Below are 16,069 nucleotides of genomic sequence, written 5' to 3'. Positions count from 1 at the left end.
ATACAAATCAATTTAAATCAAAACAAAACTTTTTAATGGAGAAAATAGCTGATTTCCATTAGATAGTCCCTAAAAGACAATACATTTGTTGCTCCCATAATGAAAACTCTAACGACCAGACCTAACCACCTGTGTGGGTATCTCCTTAGCACAGCTCCCTGACATGGAAGACACCCACCAGGACAGGCTGAAGGACCACACAATGGCACTTAGTTGTTTCTATTTTTAATCCTTTAGTTCTAAGCAAGGAAACACAGCTGTCGTTAACGGAGTCAACAAGGGACTCAGTAGAGGGGCTGGGCGATCTGTGCTGAGCATAAAATGAGGGTGAGGAGCGACAGGTATTATCCCCCAATGTGTCGCTGGTAGACACAGACAATCTGGCAGGTGAGCCCCCACAGAAAGGCACGCCCTAAGGGGGTATCAGTGGTGAGAGTGAGCCTTCCAACCCCATCACCCAATAGCTTCTAGAGATCACATCAGTATCCCTGGTGAGGGCCAGGCACCCTGACAGTCAGCCCCACAAGCAGCGCAGCGTGCAACAAAACAGCTAAATCCCTAAAGAACGATCAGAATGTCTGCATTTCTACAGTTACACAGGCGTGCGGAAGAGAGTCGTGCCTAAGGGCCTGGCTGGGATATCCTGGGACTCCGATCCTGGCTCCATCGCTTGCTGGTTGATGTGTTATTTCACCGTCTTGTGCTTCGGTTTCCTCCTCTACACAGCTATAGAGAGTAGAAGTGTCTCCTTCCCTCATAAACAATGCTCTAAGAAGGAACTGAAATTAGCAAGGTGCCTTACTTAGCACACAGCAGGACTCGCTGATGTTACTAGTACAGCTCCGAGGAGCCAAGGACAGATGACTGAGCGCCTACCAGACACGCATCTCAGGAAACCTGGGTCTGTCTTCCAGGGGGTTCGGTACTAGGTGGGAGTCACTGGTCTCCACCACCCCCTTTTCCTCAGCACTGCTTGGTCGAGCCCTCTCACAGTCAATGGCTTCCTGTAACCAGAGCTGCTTCACCAAAGCCCTGCCAAGTGGTTGTGAAGAAGCACACGGAGAAACCTGCCAGGGGCGTTCATCACTGGAGGGACGGGAGTAACCGTTCATCATTTGTAAATTCGTCCATGTATTGCCACTTCCGGACACTACTTCTAGTTCCTTGAAGAGACAATCCACCTTAAAGGGGAGGGGCAGCTTTCTGGAAGTTGAGGGCAGTTTCTAAGCATCCCAGCTACTCCAGAAAGAGGCGTTTTCTCTCAGGTGATGGCGGGGGGTGGGCAGTTTTGGAGAGCAAGAAGTGTGATGATAGGCTGGAGAGATGGCTCAGAGGTTAAGAGCACTGGCTGCTCTTCCAGAGGTCCTGAGTTCAATTCCCAGCAACCACATGATGGCTCACAACTATCTGTAATGAGATCTGGCACTGTATCCTGGAAAGTGTATATATAATAAATAAATTAATTAATTAAAAAAAGAAGTATGATGACTCCTACAACTAGCAGGGAGCAGCCGTGCCTTCTAGCCATGCCTTGAAGGAAGTTACAGGCCTTCCTTTGAACTCACACTCTCTCTCCTGGTAAAACCGAACTCCATGGCTTATGCTAGCCTCTGTATAGTGTTTTATTTCTTTGCAAAAAAAAAAAAAAACTTCAGTTGCAGAAAATATCAATACAATGAGATCATAGCCACAATCCTCCTTCTTGGTGGCCACCAAATACTGTTCTAGACCAAATTACTTCAAACAAGGCAAACTCTCCAGAATATCCCTTCGAGATAGGACTCCTATGACATGAAATATGGCCTCGAAACACGCCAGCATCTCAGCTATCTTTCCTGGCAAGGACTCCACATCCTTAAAACCGCCTGCAGTTCGCCATGTACAGAAGGTGGGAGTCTGGCCAGGAGGTGATCAGTGGCATTGAATTTTCCCATATGTTCCACAAGAAAGTTGAGTTGGTACTTTCTCCCCGGAAGTCACCGAGCACCGAGCAGCCGAGCATGTGCTCCATGGAGACCCGAAATGCAGCTGCTACAGAAAACGACACTTGCTAGTCTCGGAAAACCTATGTCATTACTTGAACTGGATCTCCCTTACAATGAAATGCCTGCTGCTTAGCAACTAATGCAAAGGAAGAGCCCAACTATCTCCCTCCCTCCTCACCCCTTCTCATTTTCTCCCCTTTCCTAGGAAGAGTCGTATTAAACGGAGACCAGGGAAGGGTAATGGGATGGCAATGAGGTCACCCTTGCTGTCGATGCCATATGGATTTGGTGGGTGCCAGTTGGTAATTGATTCCATCTCTGGCCACTGCGATTAATAACGGAGATAAATTCAAGTAAATAAAATTAACAAGAGGGTAATGTTGCTCGCTATCTTTCCACGGAGTCGCCTGAGGAAACGGCGCCTGAAATATAAAGAAAGCAGGACCTGAGATTCAAACTCCAACGTGGATCTGGCAGTGGCTGCGCACGGGTGCGGGTGCGTGGCTGTGTGGCTGTAAGGAAGACATTGAGCGGTCGGGGCTGTGTTTCCTTCAGTGTACGCTGACTGTGGAAACAACACAGGGAGCCTCGGATTGTTTTGCAGTTAAAATGAGATCACTGGTGTGAAAGGGGCTTACTAACGCTAAGCCTGAAATGCAGCACACACATTTTTATTATTATTAAGTAACCTAAATTTAGTTGGTATTAACAGTTAAAGAAATCTCCAGAAATTGGTCTTAAGAGAAAATCCCCCAGATTCCGTTGTAAGTAGTCTTGTAGCAGCTCATAGAAAGCTTCTGTTTTAATCTTTAAATAGCATCAACATTTATTTTCCCAAGACATTCCAAAGGTTTCTTTCAAGGTGGAAATGACTCGAGGTTTTTGACAGGCTGCTTTGGAAGCTTCTAGAGTCTACAAGCACACACATGGACATACTTACAAACTCCAAAGAGCACTCTGTGGAAAAGCGAATGTGAATACTCTCAGCCTGGTTAACGAGGAAAGATCCACCTCTTCTAAGGATATACTTCTGATCACCGAACGGCGGGAATTACCAGTCCAGCCCCGAGACATGCTCATACACTCATTAGTCCTAACTTCTTCACTCGACCCCAATCCAAGACCATCCCCACCTTCCTTTGAGTTCCACTCTGATTACAAATCATGAGGTCTTGCCCTACAGGTAGAATTTTAAAGGATCAGTGCCAGGCTCTAATACCTGCGATCATTTTTGAATTCCAGGAAACTAGATTTACCTTCTCCACTCCCAATGAATGGAAAGTTCACCGTGTTTTAAAGGGGCCAGCATGAAAAGCTCAGTCTTGTCCTCCCTACGGCTGGAAGTGGCCTGTATCCACCCAGCCCCGAGTCTCCTGCTGGGGTACAAGACAAACAGGCTTATGGACCCTGGGTAAGGCCTTTCTCTGAGACCTGGGTGAGGCCTGTCTGGGCCCGCTGAAATGGAATGCATGTCACACACACCGCCTGGGGAGTTTGGTCTAATAAGACACAGCATTGTGAAAATCTGACTCTTTGCACACCAAAAATGGGAAAGAGTGGAAGAGTAACCGGAATGAGAAGCTGCACTTGGGAAGCAGCATGCGGCGAGAAGTATGTAAATAGAAACATGGATCAGAGCCTGCCACTCTAACCAGCTGTGTGGCCTTGGGGAACTGCCGACACTGCAAACTTCCTATCCTTATCAATACAGTGGACGTAGTACCAGCCCCTGCCCAATCACAAACTCAGCAAAATGCCGTACACTGAATGTTTTGCAGCTCTCGAGAAAAACTGATAACTGGGGTTAGTCACTACTCACAGGTGGGGAGATACCTAGGTCGCCTTTGTTGCCTTGGGAATGGTTCAGACGACAAAAATAGTAACGTCTGTGACTTCCTAAGGAAATGGAAGGTGGGCTGAAGGTCTGTGCTTACTCCCTACCCCCAGAAAACCCACACGGTCACGACTATGTTACTGCAGTCCCATGGCACCCCATAACACACACATAAAGCCCTAACTAATTTTTCCACGGAGGTCTAACATCTCCTTCATATGTTGAAATCCTAACCCCCAAAGTGGTAAGTGGGGAAGATGGAATCAGGCTGTGGACAGTGGCGCTCTCTCGTCAGTGAGATTGGCAGCCTTCTAGGGAGAGGCACGTCCCATTTGGGCTCTGTACTCTCCGCCACGTGCAAACACAGAAAGATCACAGCCATAGGCAACCCAGAAAGAAACCCTCCCCAGAACCTGGCCATCCAGGTACCCGGGTTCTAGACATGAGACTCTAGCGCTATGCTGTTTACAAGTCATTTGGGCTCTAATACTTCGTACAGCATCTGCTGGAGACTCAGACGGCCGAGAAAGACACATGGCCCCCACAATTTTCTCCTTCCTTCAAACCTCAAATGCTCGGGATTGCATTTCAAGTAGAAAGAGACAAGAGCATGCCATCGCGCAGCCTCTACAAGGACAAGGGGTCAATTTAAAAGAGAGAATCTATTTTTAATCAAGCGTTTCCATCAGAAACCTCTACAGGGAATGCTCTCCGTCTGAGTGCCTTGCCTCAAAACCTGCCACACACAATGATTAAATCTCCAGTCCTTTTGGCCTGAGAAATGTTCCAGAAGTTTTCCTCAAAATGATACATGAAACCCCTTTTAAAAACTACTTCTACATAAGCTCGTATAAAGCTCTTCTTATCTCTAAACAAACTGCCTTTAAGGCTTAGCTTGTTTTTAAAAAAATAAATAAATAAAAATGAATTTTTTTTTCCTACAAGTGGCTGGGGAGATGATTCAATGTAAATACTTGTTGTGCAAAGATGAGGACTTGAATTCAGATCCCCAGCACCATGTAAATGTCAGGTTGGCATGGCAGGCTACTCATGATCCCGGTGCTCAGAATGCAGAGGCAGAAGATTCCTGGGGCAAGCTGGCAGCGGACCAGCTGAACCAGTGGGCTCTGGATTCAAGTGAGAGGCAATACCTCAATATGCACAGTGGAGAGACACCTGACATCAAGGCCTATGCATACATGCGGACATGCACGAGCACACATTCATACGTGAACACGCATATACACACACCACACATACATGCAAATAATAATAATAACTTTCCCAGAGCTCTGGCACATCTCACACATATACACTTTAATAAATATTAGCCCCTTTAAGGAATCTGATTTCTATTTCTTACAAATCTACGAATTTACAAAAGTAGCCATCTGCCTTATCTTTGTCTCCTGAGGAAAATAAATCACCCATACACACCCCAACATTTATGTCAGTCTTGAGCTGGTTTTATGTACTCAACAATAAAGCCATATAAAGTTCTTTAAAAAAAATAATTCTGTTTTTTGGCCCAGTTGAGCTGACTGATAGAGCATCCAAGAAGGTTGAGTCTCCCATTTTTTAAATAACCCAGAGCAGTGAAGGTTCCCCCCACCCACCCTCTGATTGTCGGAATAGGCCAGTCAACCTCGGTCTGTATTTCGAAGCAGACATCATCAAGACAGCAAGAGAGATGTTTTGTGTCCTGCAGTCACAGGTAACAGCTCTGTCCTTACTCCTGACACTGCGGAACTCTGCCACCCCTGACCCAGCTCTCCGTGTCAGGATTCCTGGTCTCAGATGGCCAGCTAGACGCCTGGGTCACTGCACCCTGACTCCCTACACATTGATGCCGCCTGGCTTCTCTGCTCTCTGCCTTCTGCCTGTTCCAGTGTCCAGACCTCTCAACAGCAGAAGCCTTGTTCACTGCCTGGTAAGAGTGATCTACATTCGAATCCATTCTGGAAGTACAATATTAGAAATCAGCAGAAATTCTACATTGCCGTGAATGCCAAACCCTGTAGGTTTTCACATCTTAATGGATGTCTACCTCATTTTCATATTATCTGAATCATTTTACTGACAGTCACTGGTATGGTGTTGAATATTTGAAAGAATAATGCATTTTCCTGCTATGTCACTGAACTTCCACGCAGAGGACACCACCTACGCAAGCACACCCATCCCGTCTGCTTTGTGGAGGCCAGAATTGTGTCAGCTCATTTCAACTGGAAATAGCCCTACAGGGTGAGTGCTACAATAATGAATATTTTACAGACAGGGAAACTAAGGCACACTGAGGCCTTAAGGGACTTGTAGAACAGCACACAGTGAGTAAGCAGAAGTAACTATTTGGGCCTCAGTGGTAAGGCTCAGAACCAGGGCTCTGGGCCTCAGTGGTAAGGCTCAGAACCAGGACTCTGGGCCTTGGTGGTAAGGCTCAGAACCAGGACTCTGGGCCTTGGTGGTAAGGCTCAGAGCCGAGGCTCTTAAGCCTCACTCCAAGAGTAGCCAACAAGGTGAAAGAGAGATTATCACACTTTAAAGTTTGAGTGTTGCCCCCATACCCAACAAAAGCCAGATTAAGAGTGTAGAAAAGTCAGAATCAGTTCTTACCAGACACTTACTTGTCAGTCTAAAAATGTAAAGGCAAATCTCATGGAGGTTTGATCCAAGAACCATGAAATTCCTTTTAAACAGTGGTATTTGGCTCATTCCAAAGTTCACAAAACTCGGGACTAAAAAGAGCATCAGCATTTACCTGCTAAGACCTTTCCCTACGGCTGTTCCTGGGATGGCCCCTCCTTCAGCCATGTGCATACATCTGACACAGTGACTTACTTTCTCTAGAATAGTCCAAGCTGGGTTCAGACCACACCTCTTTGAATACCAGGGGTGTTAGTAAACTCACAAGTCTTTCTCTCATGCTGTACAGGATACACGAGTATGAAAAGTAGCTGTCACTCTTTGAAGAGTTGGTTATTAAGCAAATTATAAACAAAGCAAAAGTCGGAGTCACGGAGTGGGTGAGCTAAAGCACTCTTCACACGCGCACACACACAAACACACAATCATTCATATGGGTCTAAAGAAAAGAGACATAAAGTAACACATAGCCTCGGTTGCTGGAGTAGTCAGACAGAGTGGACTGCAGTTAGGACCGTCCCCAGGAATGCTGGATTAAAAGTTCTACTCACAGAAAGAAATATGGACAGAAAATTCCCTGGGGAGAAAATCAATGCCGCCCCATCGAAAGCGATGAGACAGACAGAAAGCGAACCAGAGAGCTAATTATTGCTGCTCAGAAGGCAAATTAAGCCCTTTTCCCTGACAAGCTGCAAGCAGATGGGTAAGGAAGAGCTTCTGCCGCCCTCCTCCGGCCTCCAACAGCTGGCTAGATGGCTGGAGCAGGTACTCCAGGACAAAGTTGTAAACAGAAACACGGCTCTGGGCTGTTAAGTAGAGCATACGTGAGAGAAAGGCAGGCGATAGGAAAACAGTATTTACGATGGACCCCAAAGAGGCAAGAGCAGCTACTTGTCTAAAGTTGATGATTACGTTTATTAACTCAATAAGTATCTCTCTTCTACCTACCAATCAAGAAGAGCAAGATTCTTCGGGGCAGTTCACCCAGCTGAGTGCCGCACAAGAACGTACTCCCGTAATCTCCAAGCCTTCAAGGCAGACACCACTGTAGCACCATTTTAAGGATGCTATGCTGAGCCTCAAAGAGGACATATGATTTGTCCACTGAACACGGAAGACACCAGGTTCCAACCCCAATTTAATTACAGATCAGGAAATCATAGCTGACTCCTAACATAGCTATCTGAAGGGACCTCACTAAGGTCGACGTGAGCACGGACCCTCAAAGCTCCCACCTTCTGAGGAGTTGACTGGCACACAAGCCCGAGAGACGCTGTGAGTGCACTGTGCTCAAACCGGCCTAGCTTGGGATTTCATTTCTTTAATCTTTTCCATTGTGCTGGCTTGCTGTGGCTGGCAATTGCTCCAGAGAGCTCAAACAATTAGAAGTTAGTCTGTTTTATGATCATTTTGTGCACATTCTGTCTTCTCCTGGTATCCATCGGAAGAAGAGCTACATGCCACCGGATGCAGCAACTATCACAAGATGAGAATTCAGACGATATCATCAGTGTTCACAGGACCAGTGTGACCAATGCAAACCTAAGTTGGAAAACAAATATCCAGCCCAAAGCTAACTGTGGTGTCTCCAAATGCCTCTGGTCTCATAGGGGCTTCCATCCCAAGTATGCCTTGGGGTGACAGAAGAAATGTACCCCAGATGCCAGCCCAGAAGAATGGAGAGATGCAGTAACCAGGTTGGCCCTCCCTGGGAGTCCTCATTTTCTCAGATTAGAAAGTAGAATGTTGGAAAGAGCTAGGTCTCCTCTAATTTAATTTGGCCCCATGAGGCAATACCACTGTTGCCACAACAGAACTGAACATCAGCAAAGCGCTATTCTGCGTCTCCAGCCCCCAGCTCCATGAGGCTCAGCGTGAGAACTCTCCTGTGCAAAAGGAAGAAAAAAAATCAAACCCAACCCCTCAAAGGTTAGTGTTAGCAATGGTGCCCTGGACAGCAACTAGTTTGATGTCATACCTGGTATGTCTCCCGAGGGAGGAAGCCAATACTTGGTGGTACCTTAATGACAGAAAGTGCTTCTGTCGCATCCAAAAGTCTTTATCTAACTAATGCATGAAATAGCGATGATGTTTAAAACTGGCTGTGTAACGAAGACACTGTTCTCCATATGCTACTAACTCCAAATCACAGCAAAGTCATGCCATGTCGTCCTGCTTAGCTTCCAACTCCTCAGCTATCCTTTGATAATACAATCGTGTTCCGGAGAACAGAGCACAACACTGTCTGCACTATACCACTATAGACACAAATAATCATAGACTGGCACAACACTGTCTCCACTATACCACTATAGACACAAAAAAAATCATAGACTGAAAATATTTGAAAAAAAAAAGAAAGAAAACTCATCGTTTCTGGACAAAACAGGCCATTACTGTTTTTATAATAGTATCTGACAACTATTAAGATGGCGTTAACATTGTATTGGGTATTTTAAGTAATGGAATGATTTAAGGGTTATGAAAAAGTGCAAATAGGTTATAGGCACATGGGATGCTGTTTTAAAGAAGGGGCTTGAGTGTGGGCAGATTTTCATATCTGCCCAGTAGTCCTGGGCCTGATCCTCCACAGTCGCCAACAGACAACTATACTCTGTTTCATCACAGTCAAGGAATGACTTTCCTTTCCACCAGCTGTCTACTCTAAGAAGGTCCATGTTCCTTGTCATAGCTTCTATATTATATTAGAAACTTCCTGTGAGAAAGGTCAGGTGTGACCACCACGACTTTCAACGGAAGAAACTGTAAGCCCGTGCATGGAGATCTCATAAGTAATGGTACCTGCCAAGGGCTCCTTAACGAGAAGACTTGTACTTTCTCTTTCACTGTGTGTCGCCCAAAGAGGAAAGGCAGCAGCTTTGCAATAAACCTCACGGCACCTACACAACACCTGCAGAAATTATTTTAAAAGTGCATAAACTTCTAACATGGGTGTCTTCGTGGAGATAGCAGGTGTCTCGGAGGTGGTTTTGTTCTCAGAAGCAAAACCAAACAATTTGCTGGGGATCATGAATTTATATTCATTTCCAATGGTGAACTAGTAATGGGTTTCTTAAGGCACTAGGCCATAGAGACCAAGGTAGAAAGTCTCAGCCCAAAGAATGAAAGACATCGGCAGTGCAGAAAAAACTGGGTGTGGTGGGGCATGCCTTTAACCCCGGCACTCAGGTGGACCTCTGAGTTTGAGACCACCCTGGTCGACATAGTGAGTTCCAAGACAGTCAAAGCTATGCAGAAAGACCCAGTCTTAATTTTAAAAAAAAGAAAAGAGAGAGAGAGAAAGCGGGTAGACCCACAGTTTGTAGGTGGGATGAAAAGTCAGCACACACACACACATCCACACATGAAAAGAGTTCAAACCTAAGACCAATGTTCAAGGAGCCAACCAGAAAGATGCAGCCTGAACAGGAAGTCCTTTAGAGTCAAAATTGCTTCCAGCCAAGCCCCCCCCCATGCTTCAGGCTCATTATCTACAACACCAGAAAGCTCAAAAACCATGAAGCTCAAATAAGATGCAATGTACATGTCTGGGAAGAAGGCTCAGTCAATAAAGCTCCTGCCAGCCTGAGGAGTAAAGTTCAGACCTACGATCAGCTTAAAAGCTGAGTTTGTATGGTGGCAGCCTGTAATCCCAGAGCTTGAGAGTCAGAGACAAGGTATTTCTTCCCAGAGCAAGCTGGCTAGTTAGACTGGCCAGAATCAGACAGCTTCAAGTTTAGTGAGAGATCCTTCCTCAAAAACTAAAGTGGAGAGAGCTTTAAAAAAGACAACGTCAACGTCAGCCCTCCACATGCACCTGCACACACACGCACACACTCATGTGCACACATACACATGTTAACATGGACATGCACATCTATACACATGTACCCACACCCATGCTTACACACAGATGCACACAAAGATTTAACATGCTGTAATACTTCCCACAGTGCCTGACAAAGAGACTGTAATAAGTATCAGCTACCTTCTCTCTCCCTCGCCTTCCCTGTGTCTTTCCGAGTTTTCCCCGTTTCTATTTTACTGACTTAAAATACAGCAGTTCTAAAAATGAGTTCCTACATATTATATAGTCATTTACACATATGTATCTATTGCAGCACCATAATTTGCCAAGAAAAAGGAAGTAGTAATTTTGACAGAAAAGAGCCGGATCACTTGCACTGCCTGCTCAAACCTTTAGCTTTACAGTCTACGGGGACTATGTGCTCTTGGGGTGCAGACTCTGAAATAGAGGAAAATTCTCATGGGAAAAAATCATCCCCCCCAAAAGAGCAGCCAACAAAGAAAAGATAATGAGGGGAAGTCTAGGGGTATATAAAGGAGTTTATTTTACTTAACAAAGCAAAAGTCAGCAAAATGAATAATCTGCCTCCAGAAATGGTTATTTAAAGGCTTTTTGTAAAGGGCTCTGGTTCCTAAAAAGACAGGAGTCACTGCATATGCCCACCCACTCTTCATTTATTTTTAAACTCTAGCTTATATGTTTCTTAGCAACAAGAGGAACAGATGAGACCCTCCCTACACACACACACACACACACACACTCCTCCAAAGCCCCCTTTTTTCACACCAACTTTCACTCCACAAATGTTCATGTTCTTCAAGACATTTCCACCTGCTTGACAATCTCCACTTCACCACCTCGGATGATCCCCTTACATGGAAGCTCTACCTCCCACTCAAACACACACTTCTGCATAGACTCTGTTCCCCGGGGGCCTTTCTGACTCCTCTCCCTTCACTCCTACCAGTTCCCACCCTAAGCTGTGCCCAGAATCCTCAGGATCACATGGAGGCAGTAGGGGACCCCCTGAGGAGCCAACACCCAGATCATCTTTACAGATTTCTCATCAGCCTCTCATTAGAACCGTCAAGTCCAGCTCCATCTCTAAGTCCAGCAAAGAAAACCACCCCTGGCAAACAGACCATTTCCTCTGACTCTAAAAATAAATAAATAGCAGTGACCAAAATACAGAGATTACTCAGGTTAAACACATGCCAAGCAAGATCGCTCCTCACTGCCCTTCTTGCCTTGGAGGCTATCTGCTTGGTTTGGCTGGACAGTTTATGAGTTCAAGGGTCAATTATTGCGCGTCTGAGACAGCAACTCTCAGGTGGTGATATGTAAGCATCCCCTTAGGAGTGTGACAACCGTCCACCCCCACAGAGAGTGGAGGCTGGACACCTGAGGTGCTCTGTGTGCCAAATGTCACTGCCCTGGTAACGGTGAGGCATTATTTAAAAAGAAATAGCATCCGATAAATGAAATCCACTGCTGTGGGGCTCGAGACAGGCCAGTATCATGTGTTATTCCTCTCTTGCTGCAGTTCACACGTCTGTGTTTGTGTGTGTACACACGTCCACGTGCCTGCGGGAACACGCCAGCCAGAGAGCTGCAGCCCCCAACAGTACGCTTTTCCAGGGGACAGGCTCAGAGAATGACCCCTGCAAAGAGGCAAGCTGAGGAGATTTCCCTTGCAAATTCTGGCTTCACAGCCCTACCCAATAAGGAGTCTCATGAATACCAATAACCCAGGAGCTTCTCTTAGCCCAGAAGCCAGACCCACAATGTACTTCACCTAATAACAACCCCCCCCCCAGCAACTTACAGTTCCTAAACTAGGCTGAATATAGTCCCTGCTCCCCTAAGAGCCAGACAGACCATCGTAAGTAGAGCTGCCCGTGTCCTAGCATCCCTCCCTAGAGCTACCCCACTCCCTACCACCCGCCTATTTTTAGAACCCGAAAATATAAAAAGAAAGATCCATTTGGATCTGGCCTGTGTGAGTAACTAAGAGAACAACTCAGGTGGGAAAATCCCTCTGCGTGGAGAAGGGAATGCAAGCGATGGATGTGGCGGCAACCACCTGGCGAGGAAGACCATTTGGGAAAGAGCAGAAACCCTGGCCACAGGGCCTCCAGTCCAGGCAGTGCCTGTGGGGATCCCAATGATTCACACACCTGCCCCCATAAACAGAGCACACCCTCGCAACCCACACACCTCTGTCATCTGCTTTTGCTTACATAACAGCACATGGTGTGACAGGCTTAATACTTTAGGTGGTTTTTCTAAAAGGGACCTGCTAACCCAAAAGGAAGCCGGCTACAAGGATGTCTACCCCGACCCCTTTTCAAGTATTCCTCTGAGACCCAGCAAGTACAAGCCTTCATAAATCTATGCTAGGATGTTTGCTAAACTTTGAAAAAAAAAGATATTACCGAGGGTGGTCCCGGCACCTTCTCTCTTGCCTGGGAATGGAAGATGGAAGGGGAGGGGAGGGAACCTCACTTTGGTTCAAATCCTGACACAGTCTGGGCTTCTTTAAACGTAATCAGGTGGACATTTCATCCTCCACTTTCCTTGTGTCACAAACACATCCATCCTCGGGGGCCAGCGCAGTCTCTTCTCACCCTCACCCATAGCTTGGGAGTAGGCTGCCCACATCATCTGCTGGGCACACCGAGAGAAGGAGAGAACACATGTGCATGTAATGCCAATACCTACTGACATACCTCCGAGACTAGCATCCCACTGATCCTTAATGGGATTTCAAGATAAGAACTTCCATAAGGATTTCTATTCTGTATAAGGTTGTTCTTTCCTGCCTGTCAGAGTAGATCTCGGCTATCCAATTAGTGCCCACGGCTGCCCCCAGGGAACTCTGAAAGGCAGGGAGAGTGCTGGAAATGACACCAGCGTAGGGGCAACTTGGACGACTTTTCTTTAAGCTGGGCATGTCTGGGTCTGCACCCATTACCCATGCACTCACAGACGCGGTTTAAATCTTGTTCTGACCTTAGCGCTCTCTCCTGTTACAAATGCCACCCCTTCTTGGTGTGGCAGGGACAAGCTGGGGGTATCCCGCTTCTTCCCTCCAGCTCAGTATTAAAGGATGAGACGAGAACAACACATATCCCCAGGAGAGAGAAGGAGGGGAGAGACTGACAGAGATTCGGAAACAGAAAGAGAGAGGGGGAGAGGCAGGGACACAGAGAGAGTTGAGGAGAGAGAAAGAGCTTGAGATACAGCCCTAACTCCACAAAGTACCTCTCTGGAGCAAGAGCAAGTGTCCCCCTCCCTGGGCGGCACCTGTCTTGCTGGCTCCGGCGCCTACCTGTAAGAGACCTGCTTCCGGAAAGTTAAGTCCCTCAGCTTTTCCTCCAAAGCCTCTTCCTTCTCCTTCTGTCCGGCGGCCGCGGGCTCCTCCAGGGCGGCAGCAGCCGCTGCCCCTGCACCCCGCGGGTCCGCGCCGCCCTCGGCGCCTAGGCAGCAGCTCCCGGCGCCGCTTCCGCTGCTGCTGCTGCCGCCCGTCGCCCCTTTCTCCTCTCCCGCCGAGGAGCTGGGGTTCATGGCGACCGCTCCGGCGGCCGCGGAGGAAGCCAAGGCGGTGCCGCTGCAAAGGCCGGGCGGGCTGAGGGAGCTGGAGGCGGCGGGAGCGCGGGCAGGTCCGCGCGCCGCTGGCAGGGGCAGCAAATGGCAGCCCCTTCCCGCAGCATCCATCCGCAGCTGCACCGCACCGGGGCATTATGGGAAACTCCGTGCCTCCACTCCCCCTCCCCAACCAATCAGAGGCCACCTCTCTCCGCCTCCCCTCGGCCTCGCCCGACTAGCCGGCTCCCTCCAATTCTCCCACCCCCTTTTCTTTTTTCTAAATCCAGAGCAAAAGCCGCGGCTGAACTTGAACTCTGCCTGCAGGCAATGAACCGCAATGGAGCAGAGAGGGGAAGGTAGAGGGAGCCGCTGGGCTTGGGACGCTGGGGACGAACACCGGCCATCAGGAAAGGAGAGTGTCCTGGGAAACTTGGATGCAAGCCTGCCGCGCCCTGGTTAGCACACAAGGGAAGCGGACCGGACCCAGGAGCTACTCTGCCCTGGCAGTGGCTGGTGAGCTTCTGGACACGGCTTGGTCCCAGTCCACTGATCCAGGTTCCAGAGGCAACATTTTCTCCATCACCTCTTTGCAGCCCCAGAGCTGGCACCTGGCAATAAGCTCCAGACGTGGAGGACCTTTAGGGGAATGTATCTGGAGCACTGTTGGTAGGAACCTCGGGGGGAATTCGTTAACCATGTGAATTATAGAGGGGTTAGATTTAAGCGCCAGTTTCTTTTTCTCTAGGAGAGGGTTGGGACATCTTCATCCATGAACGCCCTCGCCCAGATCCTTCCTTGATGCCTTCCAAAAGCTTAGAGGTGCTCCCTAAACAGCTGTTAATTAGATTGAATCGGATCACTGGATCCTCGATGAAGCAGAAGGCTGAGCGCATCCTTGAGGCAGAAGTGAGGATCTGAGACCCCTCGTGCTGTGGTTTCCCATGCCCTGGGGTTGCAGGAGGAGGAGAGGAGGGGCTCACTCAGGAGGGGGCTTCTAGCGGGTTTGAAAGCAACTGCACTGTCAAAATTTAACAACTGCTCCCCTCTCTGTCTCACTTTTTGTTTCTAAGATTATTGAAGTCTGTGCAATTTGAACGATGGGCTGCAAAGTGTTTAAGACAGATCATTTTCTAAATTAGAGGTTTTTCACCCAAGAAATCTCTGCTGTCAGCAAACAGAAGAAAGATCTATACCCAACAGTAGGTGTGTGTAACCAAACTACATACGTAGATGTGGTGCTAGTAAAGACGGACGAGAGAGCAGTCGCCGGCTGACTTTGTCTGAACAGGAGCAAATTCTTAAATTCCTCTGCCTTTCTTTTGCTACGATTAAAATTAGGAGCTTGAGCAGAGGTATCTCAAACGTCTTCCAGGTCTCACAGTCTGTAATTCCTCTCACACATGCATTATATAAGATAGAGGTAGGGACATTTCCAGGGAGAAATGAAGAAAGAATATCTGTTGGGGGGTCAGCGCTACACACACACACACACACACACGCGCGCGCACACACACACACACCTGCATTTCCTTAGCACCCTTCAAGTAGCTGGTCCTTCTGCCTCCCTGGAATAGTGTACACCACACACACACACACTTCAGAAGAGGCTTTAAGCACTTTTAAGGCAAGATCCACAAACATCTAGATTAAATGTCAGCCTCTCTAAACTCCTGGACCACCTTCCTCAGTAGCCACACCTTCCCCAAACCATTTCTGCCATGTCACCCTTCTACTTCTAAATGTTCCTAATGGACTATCATCCTTAGGGCAAAGTTCATATGGCTGATCTCTAAAGACCATATGAGTACATGGTAGAGGTTGCCCACTTCCCCTTCACCCAGAGCTGGCTCATGTGCAAATTGATTTCATCTACTTTCTGCTCTTTCCACCCTTGCACACAGCGACCTGCTGTCTCCTATTCGATCTCCAGTATCCACCATGTTCATGTTGTCTCCTTCACCGCCATTGGATCTTAGTGTACACATCTGTCTCACCCAAATGCCCCCATTGAGGTCCCTTCTAGAATGTGTTGAGTGTTCCCCAACAGGTTCCCATCATGTTAAGCTTGGACCACAGTAAGGGTTTTCCATCAGTCTCTCCCAATAGTGTGTTCAGGCTATATTATACCCTCTGTTAACAGATCATACAGTATATGCTAGGCATACCTATCATATGCTATCACTGATTCTTGAGAAAGGAGCCTATTTGGTT

The 16,069-nt window shown here is 47.5% G+C and overlaps 1 protein-coding gene across 5 annotated transcripts in view; it reads right to left on the bottom strand.

Moving 5' to 3' along the window:
- The window catches only part of Dgki (diacylglycerol kinase iota), a 459,452-nt gene extending 445,465 nt beyond the window's left edge, over positions 1-13,987 (bottom strand). For 3 of the 5 annotated variants that reach the window (XM_057763112.1, XM_057763120.1, XM_057763132.1), the window contains exon 1: positions 13,602-13,971. In XM_057763112.1, coding sequence (XP_057619095.1) covers positions 13,602-13,837 — 236 coding nt within the window. In that variant the 5' untranslated portion in view covers positions 13,838-13,971. Of the gene's footprint in view, positions 1-13,601 lie in introns of all 5 variants that reach the window. The other 2 variants (XM_057763104.1, XM_057763127.1) reach the window with 1 other exon arrangement.
- Between the last annotated feature and the right edge of the window lie 2,082 nt (positions 13,988-16,069).

This window comes from Chionomys nivalis, chromosome 1 (assembly GCF_950005125.1).
Source record: "Chionomys nivalis chromosome 1, mChiNiv1.1, whole genome shotgun sequence".
NCBI classification, from domain to species: domain Eukaryota; kingdom Metazoa; phylum Chordata; class Mammalia; order Rodentia; family Cricetidae; genus Chionomys; species Chionomys nivalis.
This window is presented reverse-complemented; position numbering and strand designations above follow the sequence as displayed.